Genomic DNA, 25,044 nt, shown 5'->3' on the forward strand with positions numbered 1-25,044 from the left:
TGTGATTTCAGCAGCGACGACACTGTTGTGATGCAGCGCTTTGAAAGTTTATACTTATTTCACTGTCATGACATTATTTCTCGAGCTACGTATTTCATTTTTATAGCAATGTGTTCGCAATAGAAAGTTCTATAAGAACATGGGTAGAATTGGCCAACAGAGCGTCAAATCAATTTGTGGCGAATAAAATCTTACGTGAATCTTTCGCGTGTTTGTACTCGTGAGCGTAAAAAGTTTTTACTTTGCTCATGTTTTTTCAAGTTTATACTTGATTCACTCCGTTTTTTTTGTTTGTATAGTGTTCAGAATAAAATTCTCTACACAGACATATGCATATAAATGTAGAATCATGATAGCGGCCAACACAAGAGTGTGTGGAGTGCGCGATTACCCTCGTTGTGTCACCAATTCAATAGTCTCTCCTCTAAGTTACAATACATTGCCGTTTTCTCAAATAGGCACAGTGCCTATTAGAGAAAACAAAAATTTAATGGCAAACATATTCATACAAACCCCAAGTCGATCGAGTAGTAAATACCCAATATAACACGGTCCGTAAATTTACGTCGTGATCCAACAAGCGGTTAAGCAAAACGCCCGTAATTCCAAGTGGAAAATCCAGAAAAGTGTTAATTAATTTAATTGTATGTTTTAATTAACATTGTTTGGCATTCATACTCAAATATGTGAAAGTTGTAGGCCAATATGTGTTGAAATGAAGTCAAGAAAAAATAACCCCCAAAAAACACAAAATATAAGGATAATTATAATAATTATAATGATTTTGGGGATTATATTTAGGGTATACTTTATATACATGAAAAAGTCCTAATATGGTCCCTAATCATCAAAACAACCTAAAGAGACAAAGAAAATAGAGTTTGAAATCAGAGAAAAAATCAGTCAAAAAAATTAAAAAAAGTCCCAAGTTTTGTGAGTTGTTACTGATTTATTTGTTGACCAATTTCATTCTATCTTCACATAGTTAGGGAAACATAAGCACTCTCCAGGATGTAAAGGGTACAACAAAATCAGATAATAAACAAAGGAGAAAAAACTAAAATCTTAAACAAAAAAAAATTTCCCCTAAAAAAATATTTTTGGGACATTGATGAAAGTAACATATACTGTATTACATTGGGCAATATATTTATATATAACAAAATAGAGCATATTAACATAGTTATCTATTATTTTTGTTATTATGTATTACTCGGCAATGATACAAAGGCACCAACTGCATATCCACTTTCTGGATGTTTCTTACTACTATTCTTCTTCTTTGAGTATCGAACAGGTGATGCATCTCTCTATTACTGCATAATACTTCAGTTCCAGTTATCAGGAGCTATTTTCCTTATCAACAAAACGTTCTTATTTTCTGGGGGGAGCCCCGTCGGCTCCCCGGAGCTTTACCGGCTGATATGCTAATGTCAGACTTTGGCATCGGTCATGTGTATGGAGTTCTAGGGCCTACCGGGGACCACGAGCCAGAACCTGGCCCCCTCAGAGAGGCAAGGGGAGCAATGGCCTATAGAAACCCCCGTGTGGTTGGAAGCATTCTATGTCTGCCATCGACCGGGTCAAGCATCCAGAAAGGTAAGCATTCCAAAACAAACCCCTATTCTGGTGAAAATTGCTACCTAAGCCGAACTAGTGGATAGAACTCTTCAACCGAAAACAAGGAAACTAGTATGACGTCATACGTCACCGCGCCGCTGTCTGCGCAGCTCCCCCCTCCCCGGGAGGGGGAAGGGGGAGCCCCAGACCTCCCACGCCGGCTATCCACCCATCAGTTCTTCGGCTGATGCTATAGGCAATGGTTATGTGCTCCGGCTCCAGTGGTTGTTTCAGCACTGTACCTAGAGTGTGGTGTCTGTTTTCTAGGTGGTGCGTGAGCCGGGAGTGATTCTCCAGTACTCGGGCTGCATGCGCCTAGGGTTCCCTTCCCTAGGTGCCCTGTAAGTACTGCCCTTGGGGCTTGGGGCCACCTTCCACAAGTTCCTTGGGTCCTGCCCCTGCTTGGCCGTTTACTGCTTGGTTTTCGGCCTGCTTTGTGTGCTCGGGTGTTCTGTCTCCCTTGTTCGCCTTAGAGTAAGGGGCAGCGTTTGCACTGGTGGGGCGCGGGGTACTGTGCAGCTTGTCTTTACCAATCATAGCGGCCGGCTCTGTTCCGCTTGGGTACGCTGTCCTCTTGCGGGGTTTTCTTTTTCTTTTTGTTTATCTACCTGGTGGGGGGTCTGCCTTCGTTCTTGCCCCTTGTGTCCCTTGTGTTCTGAGTATTTTCTGGTGGTACCCCCTGCTAGGTCCCCGTGAGTGTACACGTCCCGGGGTTCAGCTCTTAGAAAGTTGTTTGGTAGCTTTGGGTGCCGGTTAGCAGTACCCTGCCTGGGATTACCTGAGCGCGAGTCCTCTTAAAGTAAACGCTCGGGACCCTGGGAAACCCCTGGGGGCGCGCGGGTCCAATGGATGTGACCCCAGAGTCCCCCCCTCGCTTCCAGCGAGTTTGAGGGTTGCTCTCACCTTTTGTCTCTGGGTGACTCTCTGTTTTGCCTCCGTCTGCTGCCTGTGGGGTCGGTGACACCTTCGACCCGGAGTCCTGCGAGTTTGGTTGCTCGTTGTGGCTCGGTTACCCAGTTGTGCTAACAAAGCGGGTGCGGGCAGCAGGGGCGTTGCACTTGAGCCTTGGTGGTGGCAACGTTCTCGTGGTTTCCTCCCCGGGAGCCCCGGGGCTGCCCCGTTGTAGTTCGTTTTGGGACTTGGGGGTGTTGGTTGCTTCGGTTCCATTCACGCCCCCTTGTCTTTCCCCTGGTTCACCCTTCCTGCCTGCATCTGGTTCCTTACCGTCTGTAGGTTCGGGGCGGGGTTTTTGGTGGTGTTGAGACTCGGGCAGTCTCGGGGAATTCCCCTTCCGGGGTAGTGACGGGGGCATTTGGGCCTGTTCCTCCAGCCGTGTTGTATGAGTCTGCCAGTGGGCTCCCTTCCTTAGTATTTTCACGGCTGCCCCGGTTTTCTGGTACGGCTGGGGCTTTGGGGGAACGGCTCGGCCCCGGGGCCTGTCGTGTAGGTTCCCGGGGCTGGGGAGGGGCTGACTTGGGGGTCCTTGGCCCCGTTAGACCCCGTGGGGGTTTTTATCCCCCTCTAGGCGGGGCTTGTGGTTATGCGGAGTGGGGTCTTTCCTCCTCACTCGCCGTACGTGCTGTTGGACGTCGGCCCCTCCCCGGGCTCGGTTCCTTGGCCTTTGAGTCGGTTGGTTCCGTCCTGTGGGTGGATGTTTCCTCCCCCCCTTTTTGGGACGGTGTTTTTGTCATGTTTCCCCGTTCGATGGGGTTCTGCGTGACTTCTGATCTCGGGTGCGCCTGCGCCTTCGTGTGCCTTCGGGACTAGTGTTGGCTTCTGTGTTCTCGAGGGTACGGGAAGGTTTTTCGCTACTTCCCGCATTATTGGAACGCCTGTCGGCTCCTCGTACTTGTCGCCCTGTTGGGCTACTTGTCGCCCTGTTGGGCTACTTGTCGCCCTGTTGGGCTACTTGTCGCCCGGTTGGGCTACTTGTCGCCCGGTTGGGCTACTTGTCGCCCGGTTGGGCTACTTGTCGCCCGGTTGGGTTTCTTTTTGGGCTCTTTGCTTCTTTGGCCGGTTTTATTGTTCCTGCTTCCTCTTTTTTTTTTTTTTTTTTTTTTTTTTTTTTTTTTTTTTTTTTTATAGATATATACAAGAGTTGTTACATTCTTGTGCAGCCACTAGTACGCGTAGCGTTTCGGGCAAGTCCTTAATCCTACGGTCCCTGGAATACGATCCCCTGCCGTGAAGAATCGTTTTTTCATCCAAGTACACATTTTACTGTTGCGTTAAACAGAGGCTACAGTTAAGGAATTGCGCCCAGTAAATCCTCCCCGGCCAGGATACGAACCCATGACATAGCGCTCGCGGAACGCCAGGCGAGTGTCTTACCACTACACCACGGAAACTGTTATTTGGCTACTTTTCTCGTGCAATAGTCCTGGCTGGCGCCTTCCCGCAGGGAGGGTGTGCGGTTCGGCCAGCGTGTTATGCGCATGCGCCGTGGAGTTTGTTTTGGTCTGGGCGGTGTTTCAGTGCTGGGGTTTTGCGCCCTTTTTTGCTACAGTGCTTCGCCTCTCGTTCTTCTCCCTGGCTGCGGTATGTGCCCCTTCGCGCCGGGGGCGTCCTGGTTCCTAGTTGTGGGGAGGACACCGCAGTTTTCCCTGTGTCATGGGTGTGGACCGCCTCCTTCGCCTCTCCCTGTTCTCCTGCGGGTCCGGCAGGGTCCGGCTCTGGCGTCTTCACCTGGCGGTGCTCCCAAGTTCTTCTGGGCACGGTTGAGTCGTGTCAAGTTCGTGCCACCATTCGCCAGGTGAGTTTCTGCGGTCTGGCATCTTTTGGCCGGGCGCTGGATGCGGCGGTGTTTATATACCTGTCTTTATTTAGGTATATTTTTGTACGACTGAGACCGTTCGCACACCAGTGCCTGTCCCTTTATCACCCCTTCCTGTCCCCCTCGTGTGCATGTCCAACCCATGCTGGAGTCATTCAGGGGACCCTCCTTTTTTAATGTTGTGAGGTGTGGGGGTTGTAGGGTTGGTTCTGTACTCACCTGGTGAGGCTCCTGGCTGTGCTTGCAGGATTTGAGCTCTGGCTCTTGGGTCCCGCCTATCTGGTAGAACTTGCGGGATAGTTCCAGTGGAGTGCAGTGGTGCTATTGGCACTTTTGGGGAACACTGTATTACCATCAGTGGTCTGTGCTTGTTACACGACCTACTTGCGAGCATAAGCCTTCTTGCTGGTTCGTCCGTGGACTTCCAGGGCGCACTGGCCTGTTTTCGTATGGCGGTTCCGACCCGTCCTGGTTGTGGGGGTATGTGGGCCGGTGGACTGCTCCTAGCAGCTGCCTGGTGGGCCATCCTCTGGCCGGTCTGGCCTGACCTTGGGCCGGGCTTCAGGTGTAAAAGAGCTCCCAGTACCTCATCCAGCAGGTATCGAACGGGGTTTCTCCGCCGTCGGTTGCCTGGTGCAGGTTTCTGGGCCTGCAGGGTTTTGTCGTGTTTCCGTTGGCCCTGTCTGGGGTCTGCCTGCTCCGTTCTCTGCCTTTGCAGAGGGGAGTTGCTATTTACATGTTGCATGTTGCAGTGGTGCCTGTTGCTGCTGCTGCACGTGTGCATTGGTACCGTGTTTCACGGTGGCGTGTCCTTGTTCCTGTGTCCGGTTGTGGAGTGGCACTTTGCTGCCGTTTTGTGCCTGGGGATTGCGTGGGGTTTTTGTCCCTGCCTGATTGTCCACCCCTGGTTGTTCTCCTGTTTTTTTTTTTTTTTGTGCTTCTGCTCTTTCTTCCTGCCTCCTCTGCAGCAGGGATGTTCTGCGTGTGTTCTTAGGCGTTGGTCAGCCTGTGTCCTGTGATGTGCTTCTTTGTCTCGGTCTATTGCAGTTGTTCGTGCCCCTTGGTTCGGGTCCTGTTCTGGCGGCGACCCTTCCGCCTTCTTTGGTTTTCCTAGCTTGCACTGCCGGTTTTTTTTTTTTTTTTTTTTTTTTTGGGGGGGGGGGGGGGTTTCTTGCGATGTCTCGCGTCGGACCCGTCGTTTCTGAACTCCTGGTGGGCTTGCATGCTTTGGGGAGTTTTTCTGTTCGGCAGATGTTCCGTCTCCTTGTGCCGCCTGGGTTTCGGTGGTCGCGCCCGAGATCTTCTCGCGGCTCCGCCTTTTTCCTGGGCTCGGGGGGGCCTTGTCGGGGCTGCTTATGTTCTGCCTCGTGGTCTCGCCTCCGGTTGGTTGTTGGGTGGCTTCGTGGTAGGTGTCCCACCTGCGTGCTTCTCTTGGCGGCAGTATGGGTATTTTGGCGGTCCTTCCTTTTCCTGTCCCTTCTTAGGTGGTTACTCTTGTTAGCTTGGTTTACTCTCGGCTTGGTTTTCTAGTGGGGGTTGGGGGCCGTCGTCTTGCCACATACTGTCGCCTCTTTTCGTGCGGCGCAGGCGGAGCCGCTTCAGCTTGCTTTCGGTCTTGGTGTTGCTTCTGCACCGTTAGTCAGCTGTCTTGTGCGTCGTTTCACCTCCGGCCTGTTCGTGCGCCGCTTGCACCATCCTGGTCTCTGGTCAGCGTGCTCTATCTTCTCCTCGGTTGGTAGTGCCCCTTCGGTTCCGGTGTGTTTTTTCGTCGGCTCTTTCCTTTGGGCCTTTGCCTCTGGGGGTCGGTTTGCTGAGTTTTCTTGCTCCTTCGGTTTTAGCGTTTTGGTTGTTTGATGGCAGCAGTCTCCATCTTTTCTGGCGCGGGGTGGGGCTGCTGCATTCTGGAGGGGTCCCGGGTTTGTTGGTGCTTCGTTGGTCGGGCCGGGGGTGTGTCGTTTTTGTGTTCAGTGGCGGCCCTCCGCTGTTGTTTGCGTGCCACGGCGTTTGGGTCCGGAGCGCGTTTTGCGTTGATCCGGTTCTGTCCTTCCCGGTTCGCGGGTGATGGTGTCCCGGGTGGTCAGCCGTGTTCTTGCGGCTAAGCTGCCTGTGTTCTTCCCTCATGCCTGTGGCGTTCGTGGCTTCGCTGCTCTCGCTGCCGTCTGGGCGACGTGGCCTTGCAGTCTTTCGGGCATGGATTTTTGGTGTTCGTGCAGGGGCCTTGCTTCTCGTGGTTCTCGTGTTGTTCCCGGGATTTTCGGGGCTGTGGCGCCTTGGTTTGGCGTTTGCTGCCGGTTGTCTCGCCTCCTTGGGGGGTGCGTGGTGTCCGCCTCCCGGTTTTGTCCCTTTGACCTTCCTCTGTGGGTAGTTAGCTCCGGGGAGCCGACGGGGCTCCCCCCAGAAAACCAGCGTTGAATGTAATGAAACGCCATTTTCTGGGTGAGACCCGGAGGCTCCCCGGCAACCCTCCCTCCCTCCGGTCGGCGTTTTTCGCGTGTTTTGACATCCAGCCTCAGAACTGATGGGTGGATAGCCGGCGTGGGAGGTCTGGGGCTCCTCCTTCCCTCTCCCGGGGAGGGGGGAGCTGCGCAGACAGCGGCGCGGTGACGTATGACGTCATACTAGTTTCCTTGTTTTCTGTTGAAGAGTTCTATCCACTAGTTCGGCTTAGGTAGCAATTTTCCCCAGAATAGGGGTTTGTTTTGGAATGCTTACCTTTCTGGATGCTTGACCCGGTCGATGGCAGACATAGAATGCTTCCAACCACACGGGGGTTTCTATAGGCCATTGCTCCCCTTGCCTCTCTGAGGGGGCCAGGTTCTGGCTCGTGGTCCCCGGTAGGCCCTAGAACTCCATACACATGACTGATGCCAAAGTCTGACATTAGCATATCAGCCGGTAAAGCTCCGGGGAGCCTCCGGGTCTCACCCAGAAAATGGCGTTTCATTACATTCAACGCTGGTTTTTTGCAAATTTGTCTAAAATCAATTTCTGAAAATATTTTGATGAAAGCTTCACGACACTGAAGCCAATAAGTTGGAGATTTGTTTAACGTTTTTAAGTTATTTTTACATAATTCGAATATTTTTCACTAATATACCCCCAATATGTGCGGTCTAAGGGTTAATAACTAAGCCAAGTTAAAAAAAAAGTGTTTAAGAAATGAGGTGTATAATTGTCTGCATTTAAAGAATAGATGGGGCACATGTTTTATACTTCAGCATAACAGCAATTAAATTAATAACACAGTGTAAGATGTTGCAGATACAATTATAGTTGTAAGGTTATTTCTGGGGGAAGCCCCGTCGGCTCCCCGGAGCTATCCCAGGCTGATATGCTAATGTCAGACTTTGGCATCAGTCATGTGTATGGAGTTCTTAGGCCTACCGGGGACCACGGCCAGAACCGGGCCCCCTCAGAGAGGCAAGGGGAGCAATGGCCTATAGAAGCCCCCGTGTGGTTGGAAGCATTCTATGTCTGCCATCGACCGGAACAGGCACCCAGAAAGGTAAGCGCCTCAAAACAAACCCCTATTCTGGTTAAAATTGCTACCAAAAGCCGAACTAGTGGAAAGAACTCCCCAACCGAAAACAAGCAAGCTAGTGTGACGTCACACACCGCCGCGCCGCTGTCTGCGTAGCTCCCCCCTCCCCGGGAGGGGGGAAGGGGGAGCCCCAGACCCCCCACGCCGGCTACCCATACCTCAGTTCTTGAGGCTGATGCTATAGGCGATGATCGTGTGCTCTGGCTCCGGTGTCGCTACTGCACTGTGCTTTGCGTGTGGTGTTGGTTTTGTGGGTGCGAGAACCAGGAGTTATCTTCAGTACTCGGGCTGCATGCGCCTAGGGTTGCCTTCCCTAGGTGCCCTGTAAGTACTGCCCTTGGGGCTTGGGGCCACCTTCCACAGGCTCCTCGGGGTCTGCCTCTGCTGGTCCGTTTTACCTTTCGGTTTTTCGGCCGCCTGTTGGGCTCTTGGGTGTTCTGTTCTCCCTTGTTACCGGCAGGTAAGAGGCAGTTTGCACTGGTAGGGGCGCAGGGTGCTGCTCAGCTTGTATTCTCGACATCGCGGCCGGCTCTGTTCCTTGGGGTTCGCTGTCCTCTTGCGGGGTTTTGTTTTTCTTTTTGTTTTTGCCTGGTGGGGGGTTCTGTCATTTTATTCAGTTTGTTTTTGCCCTGCCACTGTTCTCCTCGGTGGCGCCCCCTGCTAGGTCCTCATGAGTGTACACGTCCCTGGGGTTCAGCTATAGAAGTTTGCTTGGTAGTTTTGGGCGCCGGTTTGCAGCACCCTGCCTGAGACTACCTGAGCGCGAGTCCTCTTAAAGTAAACGCTCAGGACCCTGGGAATCCCCTAGGGGGCGCGTGGGTCCGATGGATGTGACCCCGGAGTCCCCACTCGCAGTGTGCGAGTTTGAGGGTTGCTCGGTCCCCTTGTCTCAGGGTGACCCTCATTGTTTTTGCCTCTGCCACGCTGCCTGTTGGGTCGGTGATACTTTCGACCCTGAGTCCTGTGAGTGTTGCTGCTTGCTTGTGACTCACTTTACCCAATCCTCTGATGATTCTATTCGGGTACAGGCGGCGCGTGCATTGCAGTCTAGGTTTCGTCTGTTGCAACGCGCTCGGTTGGTTGCTCACCCGGATGCCCCGGGGCTGCCCCGCTTTGCTTTTCGAGACCCGGACTTGGGGGTGGGGGTCGCTTTGATCCTGGTTCAGTCCGCACCTCCTCGTCCTTCCCCTTCTGTTCGTTCTGGTCCCCCCCCCCCCCCCTGCTTCCGGCCCCGAAGCGTCTGAGGGTTTCGGGGTCGGAGCAGGGGTTACTTGATCTCGAGACTCGGGCAGCTTCGGGGGGTGCCCCTTCCGGGGGGGCGGCAGAGGCATTCGAGTCTTGTCTCCCGGCCGAAGCTTCTGGGTCTGACCAGTGGGCCCCCCTTCCTCCAGCTTTTCCGGCTGCTCCGTCCTTGTCTTGTGGGGTCAGGGCTTGGGGAGAGGACTCGGCCTCGGGTCCTGTGGTGAAGGACCTCGAGGCTGGGGAGGGGCTGACTTGGGGGCCTTGGGCCCCGCTGGACCCCGCCTGGGTTTTTCTTCCCTCTGAGCGGGGCTTATTGTTACAAGTAGTGGGGTTTTCTTTTCCCCCTTCTGCGTACGAGTTGGATTTGGTGTCGGCCCCTCCCGGGTTCGGTTCCTTGTTCCCCCGGGTACGTCGGTTCCGTCCTTTCAGAGGTTTTCGGCTTATCGCATCCAACCTGGTGTGGTGCGAGCGGCCTTTGCAGCTTACCTCCTGCGTGACCCGGATTATGCCTCGGAAATAGATCCGTCCGCATTCAGGTTTGGGACTTCGTTCCCTTTCTGGCTCCGTTACGAGGTTCTGGAGTCGTCCTGGCTAGCAGACTGCTCCTTGTTTGTTCTGGATTCCTGGCATTCCTTCTGTCGTTCCCGCATGCTGGAGTGGCGGGAAGCTTCCACGGTGCTTCAGGTTTTCCTGGGGAGCGAGCTTGAGTACCTGAATGAGTGCTTGTTTGCCCCTGCCCTTCCCCGCGATGTGGGCGTTATTCAGCTCCATGTGCAGGTTCCCTCCCTTTCGGCGGCACTCGTTGCGGAGGTCTTGCGTGCCTGGGGCCTTTTGGCTTCGGCCTTGCGGTTCTTTTCCCTCTTGGAGCTGTCTTCGGATTGGCTCGTGGAGGATGTGAGGACGCTTGGGTCCGTCCTGAGGTCCGGCACTTTGTCCTCGGCTGCGCGTTCGTCGGCTGCCTTGTTGAAGCTGTTCACGCCGATTTTGCGGGATGCGGTTTCCCTGTTTTATGCTTCCCGTCTCGCGTGTCGGCAGGCCATGCTGGGTTCCTCCGTGGAATCTGCTTGGGCTCTGGCTCTTAGGCGTTCTTCACCTTTTCTGTGGGGAGCCCCTACGGCTCCCTGGAGCTTATCAGGCTAATGTATGTTATATTAGACCGGGACATTAGCTAAGGAGTTCAGACCTACCAGGGACCAGCGCCAGAACCTGGCCCCTTCAGAGAGGTTTCAGGGAGCAATGGCCCTGGAAAACCCCTTGTGGTTGGGGTTTTCCTTATCTGCCATCGACCGGGGTTAGGCACCCAGAAAGATAGGCATAACAAAACAAACCCCACATGGTAAAAACTAAAACAAAAACCGAACATAGAGGTAGAAACTCCCTACAATCACAAGGAAACAAGCAAACAAGCAAACATCACACTTTACTGCCGCGCCGATTGTCCGCGCAGCCCTCCCCGCCCCGGGAGGGGGAGGGGGGAGCCCCGGACCTACCGCGCCGGCTGCCAAGCTCCAGTTCGTTCGCTAATGTCAACCGGGATTGATGCTTCTCTGGCCTCAGTTTCCTAGGCGGTGTTTGCCTTGTGTGGCGTTCACTGCCGTGTGTTGTGTTGTGCGGTGGCCAGGTGTACTTCATCAGTGCCGGGGCTGTATGTGTTTAGTGGCTGACTTCCTTAAGCGCCCTGTGAGTACTGCCCTTGCGTAACAGGGGTATCTTCCCTGGGGCGTTCGGGAACCGTTCCCGTAGAGGTTCTTGCTGCTCGGCATTTGCCTCGCCCTTGGGGCCAGCTGGGGCTTGGGGCCCTTGTTTGGCCCTGGGTAGGGATTGGTATTGTGCTGGTTAGGGCGTCAAGATGTTGCGCAGCCTGCCACCTAAGCGGCGGCCGGTTTCTGTTGCCTCTGGAGATGGTGTACTTTTGCGGGGTTTTTCTTTTGTTTTTAATTTTTCATGCCTGGTGGGGGTCTGCTTAAGGTGGTTATAGTTCCTCTGGTAGTGTTTGGCGGCCCTCTGCTAGGCCCCCGTGACTGTACACGTCTCAGGGGTTTTCAGTGCTATAATCTACCCTCTTGTTATGTTTGGGTTTCTTAACCGGTTAGCGACACCTTGCCCAGGCTTCCCGTAGTTGTTACCCTACGGGCCCTGGAAACCCCTGTCTGGGCTCGGGGGACCATTGAATGTGTCTTCCGGGTTCCAACCCGTCTTGTACGGGATCGTTGGTTGCTGTTCCCTTGTCTCCGGGTGACAGTCGCCATTTTTACCTCTGTCATGCTGCCTGTTGGGTTACTGACACCTTGACCCGGAGTCTTGCGAGAGATTCTCTGCTTGTTCTCCAGTACTCTCCTGATGTTATTACTGTTCAGAGTACAGGCGGCATCTGTGTTGCAAGCTAGGTTAGGTTGCTGCAACATGCTAGGTTGGTTTCCCACTCGAATGCCCCATGGCCGCCCCGTTTGGTTATGTGCTGTTCGCCCCTTTCCCTCCATGTTCCCGGCTCCAGACCGTCTGTGGGTTTCGGGGTCGGGGCGGGGTTTAGTTGCGGCAGAGACTCGGGCGGTTTTCGGGGGCTGCCCCATTCGGGTTGGGGACGGAGGTTTGCGCCTGTTCCTCCTGCCAAGGCTTCTGGGTCTTACCAGCGGCCCTTTCTTGTTGCCTTTCCCATGGACTCTTGCTTTTCTTTAAGGGCGGAGGGCTTGGAGGACGGCTCTGCCCCGGGGCCTCTGTTGTTTGTTCCCGGGGCTGTGGGGGATGCCTGCTAGCAGTTCTGGGGCGGTTTTGCCCCTGCCGGGGTTTTTCTGCTGTTGGGCGACGTTTTTCGCCCTTCCAGTCTGCTAGCTTCCCACATTTGCTGGCCTGTTTTTGTGTATTTGGCGTCAGTCACAGCGCCTGCTGGCGGCCATTTTCGTCTGCCGGTTTCACGGCGTGGCCACAGGGCGGCGTTGCGGTTTGTTTACATGCGTCTGGGTGTGCGAGCGAGCGTCTCGGGTGAGTTTTTAATTTTTTTTCAGGGTTTTTGTTCTCCTATTATCGTTTCTTTGTTTTTCTGGTGTTTTCTTGCCGTTGCCTGTGAATCTGGGAACGTTTTGGTGTTGATTTTACAACGGGTTTTTCCAAATTTTCTGTTTTGGGTCTGAGCCTTTGGGTTTAGGCTCAGTGCCCCTGGCTGGTATGCTTGCTCCCACACCTTGTCCCTCAGTTTTCGGTCTGTTGGGACCGTTTTCCCAGGGGGTTCTGCTGGGGGCTGTGCTTTGCCTTTCAGTGGTGTTCTCCGCTGGCAAATGTGGTGGTTTGGGCTCCCCCTGGTTCGATTCTGGGTTCCTTTGGGTTCCTTGGTTTCGTTCCAGAGGTTTCTTCCTCTTGGGCCCCCTTTTGTGGGTTCAGGGGACTTTGTTTCCTCGTGTGACCCGGTTCTGCCTTCTGGGGTTCCGGGGTCTTCCTGGCTTGCAGACTGATCTTTTTGGGTCTTGGCACATGTTGTGGTTGTGCTGGGACTTTGCGGTTTTGCTGTCGAGGTGGGCCTTTTGATGCAGTTTTGTGCCTTCTTTGCCTGGCCGGCGTGGTGCTCTCTGCCCACTAGTCGGCGACTTGTACTTTTACAATATATGTCCTCACCTAGTTGTGCTTGCGGGGGTTGAGCTCTGGCTCTTTGGTCCCGCCTCTCGACCGTCTATCAACAGGTGTATCGGTTCCTGTGCCTATTGGGCTCTATCATGTCTACATGTGACATTGTATGGGGGTCAGCCTTGTTACTTGTGTGTGGAGTCACCACATTACTTTCTAGTGCTTTCCCGTTACCATTCTAACACTAAAAAAATAAAAAAAAAAAAAAAAAATTCTATCTCTGTGGCTCTTTTGGGTACTCAGTTTCCTCCTGTGTCCCCTAGTGTGTGTGCCCCTTGTGTTACATAACCTGTCCTTATCAACCCTGTCGATTCCCTTGGGTATCTTGAATGTGGTGATCAGGTCTCCCCCTCACTCTTCGTCTTCCAGCGAAGTGTGGTTTCATTCCCGTATTCTCTCCTCATGACTTAGGTAGTGTACTTTTTCTTTCGGAAGGGGTTCTGTTCCCTTCTCTATTGACTGGGCGCTGGGGGAGCAGCTTGCTCTGTTGCCTCTCGCGTGGTCCCACTATTGGTGTGCGTTGTGGGTTGTCTTCCGGCTTCTGCTGGCATCGGAGGACGGCTTCTTCCCCTTGGGGGGGTTCTGAGCTGGGGGGTGGGCTTCTTCCCTTGCGCTTCATCATTTCCTCTTCGTGGGTGCGTGGGACGTGGTCGATCCGCCCCATCCTTCTGGGGTTCCTGTCTGCTCTTTGCAGTCATGAGCTTTTCCCGTCTGCAGTTCTTCTGGACTTCTTCAGTCTGCGCCATGGATCCTATGCCCTCCTCGGAGGACTGTTGTCTCCTGTTCGGATTCTGTTGGGGCCGGGTGCATGGATGGTGGCCCTGGACCTCCAGGTCACTTCTTGGCACGTTCCTCTCCAGTTTTTCTGGGACTAGCTCGGTTGGTGGTGGGGCTTCAGGTTTGCTGTTTTTATTGCCTTCCCTATTTTGTAATGGGCACTTTGTATACTTTTTGCATCTTTACCGGATCTTAGTGCCCTGTCTGAGTCTGCTTGGGATTCGTTGTCTGGCCTACCTCGACGCCTGGCTGGTGTGGGCTCCCAGTCAGTCCGCTTGTCTGCTCGCCAGGGGATGGTTCTTTCCAGATCACCGGGTTTGGTGTCCTGGTGATCTGGAGGTTTTTCCATCTGTTTCCGTCTCGGGTTCGGACCTGGTCCTTGTTTAAGGCTCTTGGGCCCCTCATTGTCTTCCCTCCAGAAGTGTTACTGCGGCTGTGGTCCCGCCTTCGGCTGTTCAGGAGGGGGTCTCGGGTTGCTCAGCGGTTGCTTGAGCGGTTGTGCGGGAGTCTGCACTTCGGGGTGCTTGTCTGCCCGTGGAGTCGGGTTTGGCTACGGCGTCTGTTGGTTCCTGCGGAGACTCCCCTTCCGCCTCTTGCATTCATCGGGTTCCTTCGGGGATCTTGTGTTGGTGCTGCGTCACCAGCTTCCTCTTTGGGGTTTTCGGGGTTCTGTGCCTTGGCACCTCCCCGAGCCTTCGCTCGATGTGTTCACGGATGGGTCGTCTCTCGGCTGGGGCTTTGTGACCAGTGCTCACCAGGTCGGCCGAGGTTGATGGAGTCTGTCTGTCCGTCGGGCTCACAGCCCGGTTCGGGTGTTTATGGCTGTCTGGTTTGCGCTTCGGAGGGTTTGGGTCACTAGGTACTCTACCATTCAGCTCTATTCGGACTGTTCTCTGGTGGTTCTTGCCGGAACCACAGGGGTTTGGCTAACCGTGAGGTTTGTGTCCGGGGTCGTCTGTCCGAATCGGGGTGTCCGAATCATCGCCGATTCGTTTTGTTGGCTTTGTCGGGCGTATGGACTCCTGGCCATGGACGTCTTTGGGTCAGCGTGGTCTAGGCGTCGCCCATTTTGTGGCGCCCTTTCCCACCTGCGAGGACTTCACGGTGGATGCTTTCGGCAGGACTGGTCGAGGTGGGGGGTACCTGTTCCTCTTCTCCCAGTCCAGCTGTTGCTTCGGATTCTGGCTTGGTTGCAGCACTTTCCCACGAGAGCAGTCCTTATGGTTCCGTGGTGGCCGGCCCGGCCTTCTTTTCAGAAGCTGCTTGATAGGTGTCCGTACCCGGGGCGTTTTTCCTGAGGCTCCGCCTCTTTCAGCAGGCCGAATCGGTCCTGTCCGTGACTGGTTCGGCCTTCTCCTTGGCTCTTCGCGTCTGGTCTTTTGACGCGGGTATCACCATCTCTATGGTGTTCAGGTGGCTTTGTTGACGGTGTCCCATCTGCGAGCTTCGTCTTGGCGACAGTTTGACGTTTCATACATTTTCTCGTGGTTTGCTTCCCCTCCGACCTGCTCATGCGTCGCCTGAGCCATCCTGGTCCTTGTTCAGGGTGCCTTCTTATCTTCCCCTCAGTTTGTGGTAGCCCCTTTGGTTCAGTTTCCTGCTCTTTGGTACTGGTGGTAGCTTTATAGGTGTGCAGCCATTCTCTGTCCTGACGACGGTAGAGACGGCAGCTTTCCGGAGGGGTTCTTGGGGTATTGGTACTTGATTGGTTTGGCCGGGGGGTGCGTCCTGTGTTGTCCGGTTGTGCTTTTTGCTGTTGCCGGCGTACCGTGTCTGGGGATGCGCTGTGGTTGATCCGGTTCCTTCGTTCCCTGTTTTCAGGGCTCGGGTCTCCCAGGTCGTCCGCAGTGTTTTCATTCTTCCCGCCTGCGGTCTGTCTTTGCGCCCATGCTGTTCAGACGTTTGCAGCTTTTGCTGCTGTGTTGGTGACATCTCGGGCTCAATTTGGGCGCAGGGATTTGTGGGTCGCACAGGTTCTTGGCCGCCCATCCTTATGCGCGTCTGCTCTTGGGCATTCTTGTTGCCTTGGGTCATAGGTTTGCGACCGGTTGTCTTGGCTTTGCGTTGCAGAGTTTGTGGCGGCCACCTTTCGGGTTAGCCCTTTCTTTTCCTTCTCTTTGGGTATGAAGCTCCAGGGAGCCGTAGGGGCTCCCCACAGAAAACCAGCGTTGAATGTAATGAAACGCCATTTTCTGGGTGAGCCCCGGAGGCTCCCTGGCAACCCTCCCTCCCACCGGTCGGTGGTTTTTTCGCATTGGTTGAAGCTTAGCTTCCGAACTGGAGCTTGGCAGCCGGCGCGGTAGGTCCGGGGCTCCCCCTTCCCCCTCCCGGGGAGGGGGGAGCTGCGCAGACAGCGGCGCGGCGGTGTGTGACGTCACACTAGTTTGCTTGTTTTCGTTTGGGGAGTTCTTTCCACTAGTTCGGCTTTTGGTAGCAATTTTAACCAGAATAGGGGTTTGTTTTGAGGCGCTTACCTTTCTGGGTGCCTGTTCCGGTCGATGGCAGACATAGAATGCTTCCAACCACACGGGGGCTTCTATAGGCCATTGCTTCCCTTGCCTCTCTGAGGGGGCCCGGTTCTGGCCGTGGTCCCCGGTAAGCCTAAGAACTCCATACACATGACTAATGCCAAAGTCTGACATTAGCATATCAGCCTGGGATAGCTCCGGGGAACCTCCGGGACTCACCCAGAAAATGGCGTTTCATTACATTCAACGCTGGTTTTTTGACAGTGTAAATGTAGGATAATACTGTATTTGTTTTTTTGTATTTTTTCTATTGTAATGTACAATATACAATTTTGGGTGACAACATTTAAAGAGTATGGTAGTTTTTTGTTTGTTTAATACAGTCTTGGTCACATCAGTCGGATGTTAGAAATGTATGAGTAGTGATAGGTTAAGACAAGAATGCTTGTTACATGCTGCTGTCAGTCAGGTAGAATGTACAGTAGTGCTGATGATGGCCAGAGATGGAGAGCTTGTGTTAGGCCTGGAGCCAAGAACTGAGCTTGAGCAAAGCGAAGGAGGATGAGAGCATAGAGCTCAAACAAGGGCAGGATAGGAGAGCTTGAATACGAGATGAGAGCTCATAGCTCGAATAAGGCTGGAATTGGCCACCTGCTCTATAGCAAAGCTGTAGTGTCTAGTTTGTGAGTTGGAACTAGACTGGTTGAATGTAACATCATATGCTTTTGAATCTCGATGGCATCGGTATATCTTGTGTTTGTCACTGAACCACTATTGGAGTTAGAATGATGAGGCTTCATTCCTGATCGGCTCACACTAATGATTCACCTGAACTTGTGTTCGACACAGTTTGCTTCTAACAAGTTGATCATCATTTGGCCTGATGGGAAACTTTCTGTTTTTTTTTTGCTTTCCTAAGAGATTCTTGGAAACATTAGGGAACATGTATTAATGTAATTACAGATGTCATTAATGGTTAGTGTATATGATTGCAAATGTCATTGGTGATTATGTTGGTAAGTAACTAGCACATTACTGTATTACTGTGATGATTAATTAATGTGGTATGCATGCTACACTATAAAATTAGGCTAGTTTTACTTTATGAATGTAGTACTGTATTATACTGTATAAATGTTCATATGTATTTAATCCTCCATTTCCTTTACAGCAAGTAGGATGTGACCTAATTTTGGGATCATCAAATAAGGAGGACAAGTGCAGAGTTTGTAATGGTGATGGGTCAACATGTAACACAATCACAGGGGATTTCATGCAGAAGACACTAACTGTTGGATATAATGATATTGTCCTAATTCCTGCTGGTGCTACTAATATTTATGTAGAAGAAGTGAGGGCCTCTAATAATTATTTAGGTAAGTCACTAAAGAGAATTGATCAGTTCTCAGATGTAACCTGTGTAAATAAAAAATTTAATTAGTGAATAAATGACACCAAAATCAAGTTTTGCTGATAAATATGTTCATCTCACTCCAAATAATTAACATCTGTATGATTTTACAGCTGTCAGAAACATGACTGGCTTCTTTTTCCTTAATGGAAATTGGAGAATTGATTTCCCAAGAGCAAGGAAATTTGCTGGCACCACCTTCCATTATGAAAGGAAAGCTGATGGCGTTGGAATCTTTGCTCCTGAGGTTCTGCGTGCTCTTGGACCAACAACAGAACCCCTCTTCATTGTGGTAAGTGACAGACTTATTGAATATACTGTATATTGAAATACAAAACAAAAGAGGACATAGTTCTGAAAACATATTTTGCAAAGAGTCCAAAAGTTAGTGATATCATTGCATAGTAGTGGCTTCATTTTGAGTGTCCCATCTACTTATAACAATACCTCTCTTGTTCTTTGTAAGAAAATTATTATGAATAAATTATTATTATTATTATTATTATTATTATTATTATTATTATTATTATTATTATTATTATTATTATTACACAGAGAAATCATATTAACATTGTATATCAATGAACAAATCCACAAGAGCCTTGATGAGGGTTTGAACCTATGTACTAGAAAAAAAAGGGTCTTTCTGTAGGGAGCCCCTACGGCTCCCTGGAGCTTATCGGGCTAATGTATGTTATATTAGACTGGGACATTAGCTAAGGAGTTCAGACCTACCAGGGACCAGCGCCAGAACCTGGCCCCTTCAGAGAGGTTTCAGGGAGCAATGGCCCTGGAAAACCCCTTTGTGGTTGGGGTTTTCCTTATCTGCCATCGACCGGGGTTAGGCACCCAGAAAGGTAGGCATAACAAAACAAACCCCACATGGTAAAAACTAAAAAACTAAACCAAAAACCGAACAGAGAGGTAGAAACTCCCTACAATCACAAGGAAACAAGCAAACAAGCAAACATCACACTTTACTGCCGCGCCGATCATCCGCGCAGCCCTCCCCACCCCGAGAGGGGGAGGGGGGAGCCCTAGACCTACCGCGCCGGCTGCCAAGCTTCAGTTCGTTCGCTAATATGCACCGGGATAGACACTTCTCTGGCTTCAGTTTCCTAGGCGGTGTTTGCCTTGTGTGGCATTCACTGCCGTGTGTTGTGTTGTGCTGTGGCCAGGAGTATCTCATCAGTGCCAGGGCTGCATGTGCTTAGTGGCTGACTTCCCTAAGCACCCTTGTGAGCCCTGTGAGTACTGCCCTTGCATAACAGGGGTATCTTCCCTGGGGCGTTTGGGAACCATTCCCGTAGAGGTTCTTGCTGCTCGGCATTTGCCTCGCCCTTGGGGCCAGCTGGGGCTTGGGGCCCTTGTTTGGCCCTGGGTAGGGATTGGTATTGTGCTGGTTAGGGCGTCAAGGTGTTGCACAGCCTGCCACCTAAGCGGAGGCCGGTTCCTGTTGCTTCTGGAGACGGTGTACTTTTGCGGGGTTTTTCTATTGTTTTTATTTTCATGCCTGTTGGGGGGTTTGCCTAGTGTGGCTATAGTTCCACTGGTAGTGTTTGGCGGCCCTCTGCTAGGCCCCCGTGATTGTACACGTCGCAGGGGTTTTCAGTGCTATCCTCTACCCTCTTGTTATGTTTGGGTTTCTCAACCGGTTAGCAACACCTTGCCCGGGTTTCCCGTAGTTGTTACCCCTTCGGGCCCTGGAAACCACTGTCTGGGCTCGGGGGACCATTGAATGTGTCTTCCGGGTTCCAACCCGTCTTGTACGGGATTGTTGGTTGCTGTGCCCTTGTCTCCGGGTGACAGTCGCCATTTTTACCTCCGTCATGCTGCCTGTTGGGTCACTGATACCTTGACCAAGAGTCTTGCGAGAGATTCTCTGCTTGTTCTCCAGTACTCTCCTGATGTTATTACTGTTCAGAGTACAGGCAGCATCCGTGTTGTAAGCTAGGTTAGGTTGCTGCAACACGCTAGGTTGGTTTCCCACTCAGATGCCCCGAGGCCGCCCCGTTTGGTTAGGTGCTGTTCGCCCCTTTCCCTCCCTGTTCCCGGCTTCGGTCTGTCTGTGGGTTTCGGGGTTGGGGCGGGGTTTAGTTGGGGCAGAGACTCGGGCGGTTTTCGGGGGTTGCCCCACTCGGGTTGGGGGACGGAGGTTTTCGAGCCTGTTTCTCCTGCCAAGGCTTCTGGGTCTTACCAGCGGCCCTTTCTTGCTGCCTTTCCCATTGACTCTTGTTTTTCTTTAAGGGCGGAGGGCTTGGAGGACGGCTCTGCCCCGGGGCCTCTGTTATTGGTTTCCGGGGCTGTGGGGGATGCCTGCTAGCAGTTCTGGGGCGGTTTGCCCCTGCCTGGGTTTTCTGCTGTTGGGCAGCGTTTTTCGCCCATCCAGTCTGCTTGCTTCCTCCTTTTACTGGCGTGTTTTTTTATATTTAGCATCAGTCACAGCCCCTGCTGGCGGCCATTTTCGTCTGCCGGTTTCCCAGCGTTGCCACTAGGGCGGCGTTGCGGTTTGTTTACATGCGACTGGGTGTGCAAGTGAGCGTCTCGGGTGAGTTTTCAACTTTTTTCAGGGTTTTTTTATTCTCCTGTTGTCGTTTCTTTGCTTTGCTGGTGTTTTCTGCCCGTTGCCTGTTCCTCTGGGAACGTTTGGGTGTTGATTTTGCACCAGGTTTTCCATTTTTGTCTGTTTTGGGTCTGGGCCTTTGGGTTTGGGCACAGTGTCCCTGGCTGGTATGCTTGCTCCCACACCTCGTCCCTCGGTTTTCGGTCTGTTATGACTGTTTTCCCAGGGGGTTCTGTCAGGGGGGCTGTGCTTTGGCTTTCTGTAGTGTTCTCCGCCAGCAAAATGTGGTGGTTTGGGCTCCCCCTGGTTCGATTCTGGGTTCCTTTGGGTTCTTTGGTTTCGTTCCAGAGGTTTCTTCCTCTTGGGCCCCCTTTTATGGGTTCAGGGGACTTTGTTTCCTCGTGTGACCCGGTTCTGCCTTCTGGGGTTCCGGGGTCTTCCTGGCTTGCAGACTGATCTTTTTGGGTCTTGGCACATGTTGTGGTCGTGCTGGGACTTTGAGGTTTTGCTGTCGAGGTGGGCCTTTTGATGCAGTTTTGTGCCTTCTTTGCCTGGCCGGCGTGGTGCTCTCTGCCCACTAGTCGGCGACTTGTATATTTTTCTTTTACAATGTATGTACTCACCTAGTTGTGCTTGCGGGGGTTGAGCTCTGGCTCTTTGGTCCCGCCTCTCAACCATCAACAGGTGTACAGGTTCCTGAGCCTATTGGGCTCTGTCCTGTCTACACTGCCCAGACAGGTACAAGAGGAGTGTTGTTAATGGTTATGTCGACCGTGCTCTCAGCCACAGCTCAGATTGGAAGCAAGTCGATGAAGAACTCTGTAGGGTAAGGCAGGTCCTAGTCAACAACGGCTTCTCCAATGGTTTTGTTGAAGACATCATAAGAAGGAAGGTGAAACGCCATGCAACCTCTGAAGAGAGAACTAACACAACACCTATACCCCCTATTAGACTATTTTACAGGAACTTCTTTTCCACAGCTCATAAAACGGAGGAAAGGGTCCTGAAAGATATTGTTAATAAAAACGTTATCCCTACAGACAAAAATCAGAAGATACAACTGATGATTTACTATAAAACCAAAAAAACGGCCAACCTACTCATGAGAAACTCTCCAGACACAAAGCAGAACGCTTTAAAAGAGACCAACGTCGTCTATGCCTTCAAATGCCCACTTGGGGACTGTAAGCCTCAAAGAACTCAGTATATAGGCAAGACAACAACATCTCTTTCCAGACGATTAACGATGCATAAGCAACAGGGCTCCATTAAGGAACATATAATCTCTTCCCACAACCAGACCATCACCAGAGAAATCTTAGCAAACAACACAGAAATCATCGATAGATACAGCGATAACAGGCGGCTAGACATCTGCGAGGCACTACACATCATGAAGTCAACACCAAGAAGTTGACATAATAGCACTAGAGATCTGCTATGAGGATGATAAACTAATGATGATAAATGCATATAGTCCACCGCCAAGCAGCACATGGTCAAAGGAGGAGCTAGATAGTAAACGTGAAGGTCTTATAACAATAATGAGAGAGATTATAGCGAGAGCGGATAACGATAGATCACGACTGTTGATAGTCGGTGACTTCAACTTGAAATCCATAGACTGGGAAGCATATGAAGCTAAAACAGAAGATTTTTGGACCTGTAAATTTGTAGACCTCATCCTGGAAACATTCTTGTATCAACATGTTAAACAAGCTACGAGGATGAGGGAAGGGGACGTTCCCTCCATGCTAGATTTGATATTTACCAGGAAGGAGGAAGAGATATTTGACATTCAGTACCTTCCTCCCTTGGGTAAAAGTGACCATGTCTTTTTGGGAATAAAGTATGCAATGCGTTATAAGCTGGAAGAAAATAAGGAGGTTGAAGCAGTTGAAAAACCAGACTTCAGGAGAGGACATTATGGTGACCTTAGAAATTTTTTTAGTGAGTATAATTGGACAGACTTGATGCTAGGCAAGGAAGTGAATGAGATGTATGGCAAGTTTTGTGAAATATATGATAAAGGCACAAAAAAATTTATACCAAAACAGAGATGCAGAACTAGGAAACAGGATTGGTTCAATAGAAATTGTGAGAGGGCTAGAGACCGAAAGACACAAAAATGGAATCAATACAGGAAGAGGCCGAACCCCCAAACATACCAGCGATACAAAGATGCGAGAAACAACTACACGGCAGTGAGGAGAGAGGCAGAAAGAAATTTTGAAAAAGGGATTGCGGACAAATGTTAAACAGAACCAGGTCTATTCTATAAATTCATAAACAACAAATTGCAGGTAAAGGATAATATTCAGAGGTTGAAAATGGGAAATAGATTCACGGAAGATGAAAAGGAAATGTGTGAAACACTAAACGAAAAGTTCCAAAGTGTGTTTTTACAAAATGAAATCTTTAGGGAACCAGATACAATAAGAATTCCAGAGAACAACATAGAACACATAGAGGTGTCTAGAGACGAAGTGGAAAAAATGCTCAAGGAGCTCGGTAAGAACAAAGCAGCTGGCCCAGATGGCGTTTCACCATGGGTTCTGAGAGAATGTGCATCTGAGCTCAGCATTCCACTTCACCTGATCTTTCAGGCATCCCTGTGTACAGGAATCGTAGCAGACGGGTGGAAACAGGCTAACATAGTTCCAATCTACAAAAGTGGCAGCAGGGAAGACCCCCTCAATTATAGACCTGTATCATTGACAAGTGTAATAGTGAAAGTATTGGAAAAACTAATCAAAACTAAATGGGTAGAACACCTAGAGAGAAATGATATAATATCAGACAGACAGTATGGTTTTCGATCTGGAAGATCCTGTGTATCGAATTTACTCAGTTTCTATGATCGAGCCACAGAGATATTACAGGAAAGAGATGGTTGGGTTGACTGCATCTATCTGGACCTAAAAAAGGCTTTCGACAGAGGTCCACATAAGAGGTTGTTCTGGAAACTGGAAAATATTGGAGGGGTGACAGGTAAGCTTCTATCATGGATGAAAAATTTTCTGACTGATAGAAAAATGAGGGCAGTAATCAGAGGCAATGTATCAGAATGGAGAAATGTCACAAGTGGAGTACCACAGGGTTCAGTTCTTGCACCAGTGATGTTTATTGTGTACATAAATGATCTACCAGTTGGTATACAGAATTATATGAACATGTTTGCTGATGATGCTAAGATAATAGGAAGGATAAGAAATTTAGATGACTGTCATGCCCTTCAAGAAGACCTGGACAAAATAAGTATATGGAGCACCACTTGGCAAATGGAATTTAATGTTAATAAATGTCATGTTATGGAATGTGGAATAGGAGAACATAGACCCCACACAACCTATATATTATGTGAGAAATCTTTAAAGAATTCTGATAAAGAAAGAGATCTAGGAGTGGTTCTAGATAGAAAACTATCACCTGAGGACCACATAAAGAATATTGTGCAAGGAGCCTATGCTATGCTTTCTAACTTCAGAATTGCATTTAAATACATGGATGGCGATATACTAAAGAAATTGTTCATGACTTTTGTTAGGCCAAAGCTAGAATATGCAGCTGTTGTGTGGTGCCCATATCTTAAGAAGCACATCAACAAACTGGAAAAGGTGCAAAGACATGCTACTAAGTGGCTCCCAGAACTGAAGGGCAAGAGCTACGAGGAGAGGTTAGAAGCATTAAATATGCCAAAACTAGAAGACAGAAGAAAAAGAGGTGATATGATCACTACATACAAAATAGTTACAGGAATTGATAAAATCGACAGGGAAGACTTCCTGAGACCTGGAATTTCAAGAACAAGAGGTCATAGATTTAAACTAGCTAAACACAGATGCCGAAGAAATATAAGAAAATTCACCTTCGCAAATAGAGTGGTAGACGGTTGGAACAAGTTAAGTGAGAAGGTGGTGGAGGCCAAGACCGTCAGTAGTTTCAAAGCGTTATATGACAAAGAGTGCTGGGAAGACGGGACACCACGAGCGTAGCTCTCATCCTGTAACTACACTTAGGTAATTACCAGCAATCAACAGCCAATTAATGCACAACTATATTCTACCCACTTCAAGACTTTGCTCCAATATTGAAGCATCAGGAAATATGGGCCAATAGGCTCTTTGCAGTTACTTCCATCCTTACCTTCAATTTATCCAATGAATACCCATTGTTTCGTGTTCTGTCCTGTGTTGAAAGTTTTGTTCACCTCATCAAAACTGATTGTAACATATCACCTCACCCAAAATACGGGTATAAAATGAAAGCTGTTTAAATCATAGCGGAGTAAGAACTCTATTTAGTGTTTGCAGGTTATAGTTGTGTGTGTAAACTAAAAGTCTTTGAGAATGTAATAAGTTATTACGAAACGCGTTAAAGTGTCGCGTCAGACTAGAAATAAAAATGAATTTTGGAGAATTGATTTTTCAATTACCATCAACAGTGAAAAGAAACATAAGAAATATTAAGAAAATTTGTGTTAGAATTATTACTCTTACTTTTTCGGTCATATTTACTTATTTATTTATTTATTTATTTATTTATTTATTTATTTATTTATTTATATATATACAAGAAGGTACATTGGGTTTGTGAGAATACATTGGATAGTACAGTATTTACATTCTTGTAAAGCCACTAGTACGCACAGCGTTTCGGGCAGAGTTTTAATAATTTATGTCTATAGGAAAGACTGCTACCAAAATATACTAGTATGTGTATATGTACATATGTGTATGTGTATGTACATAAAATATATGAATATATGTGTATATGTGTAAGTATACTTTTTCTTTCGGAAGGGACTTTGTTCTCTTTGCTGTTGACAGGGCTCTGGGGGAGCAGCTTGCTCTGTTGACTCTCACATGGTCCCGCAGTTAGTGGGCGCTTTTGGTTATCTTCCGGCCTCTGGTGGCGGCGGCGGACAGCTTCTTCCCCTTTGGGGGGGTTCAGGGCTGGCGGGGTGGGCTTCTTTCCCTGCGCTTCGTCATGTCATCTTAGTGGGTGCGTTGGACGTGGTCGATCCGCCCCATC

At 50.2% G+C, this 25,044-nt stretch overlaps 1 protein-coding gene across 1 annotated transcript in view; it reads left to right on the forward strand.

Annotated features, from left to right (window-relative positions):
- The window catches only part of LOC123766071 (proteoglycan-like sulfated glycoprotein papilin), a gene marked incomplete at its 5' end in the record, with an annotated part of 493,143 nt that overhangs the window by 52,395 nt on the left and 415,704 nt on the right, over nt 1–25,044 (forward strand). Inside the window, 2 exon segments of the mRNA XM_069321077.1 lie at nt 17,208–17,412; nt 17,561–17,739. Of these exon segments, the coding sequence (XP_069177178.1) occupies nt 17,208–17,412; nt 17,561–17,739 (384 nt within the window).

This window comes from Procambarus clarkii, chromosome 9 (assembly GCF_040958095.1).
Source record: "Procambarus clarkii isolate CNS0578487 chromosome 9, FALCON_Pclarkii_2.0, whole genome shotgun sequence".
Classification (NCBI taxonomy): Eukaryota; Metazoa; Arthropoda; class Malacostraca; order Decapoda; family Cambaridae; genus Procambarus; species Procambarus clarkii.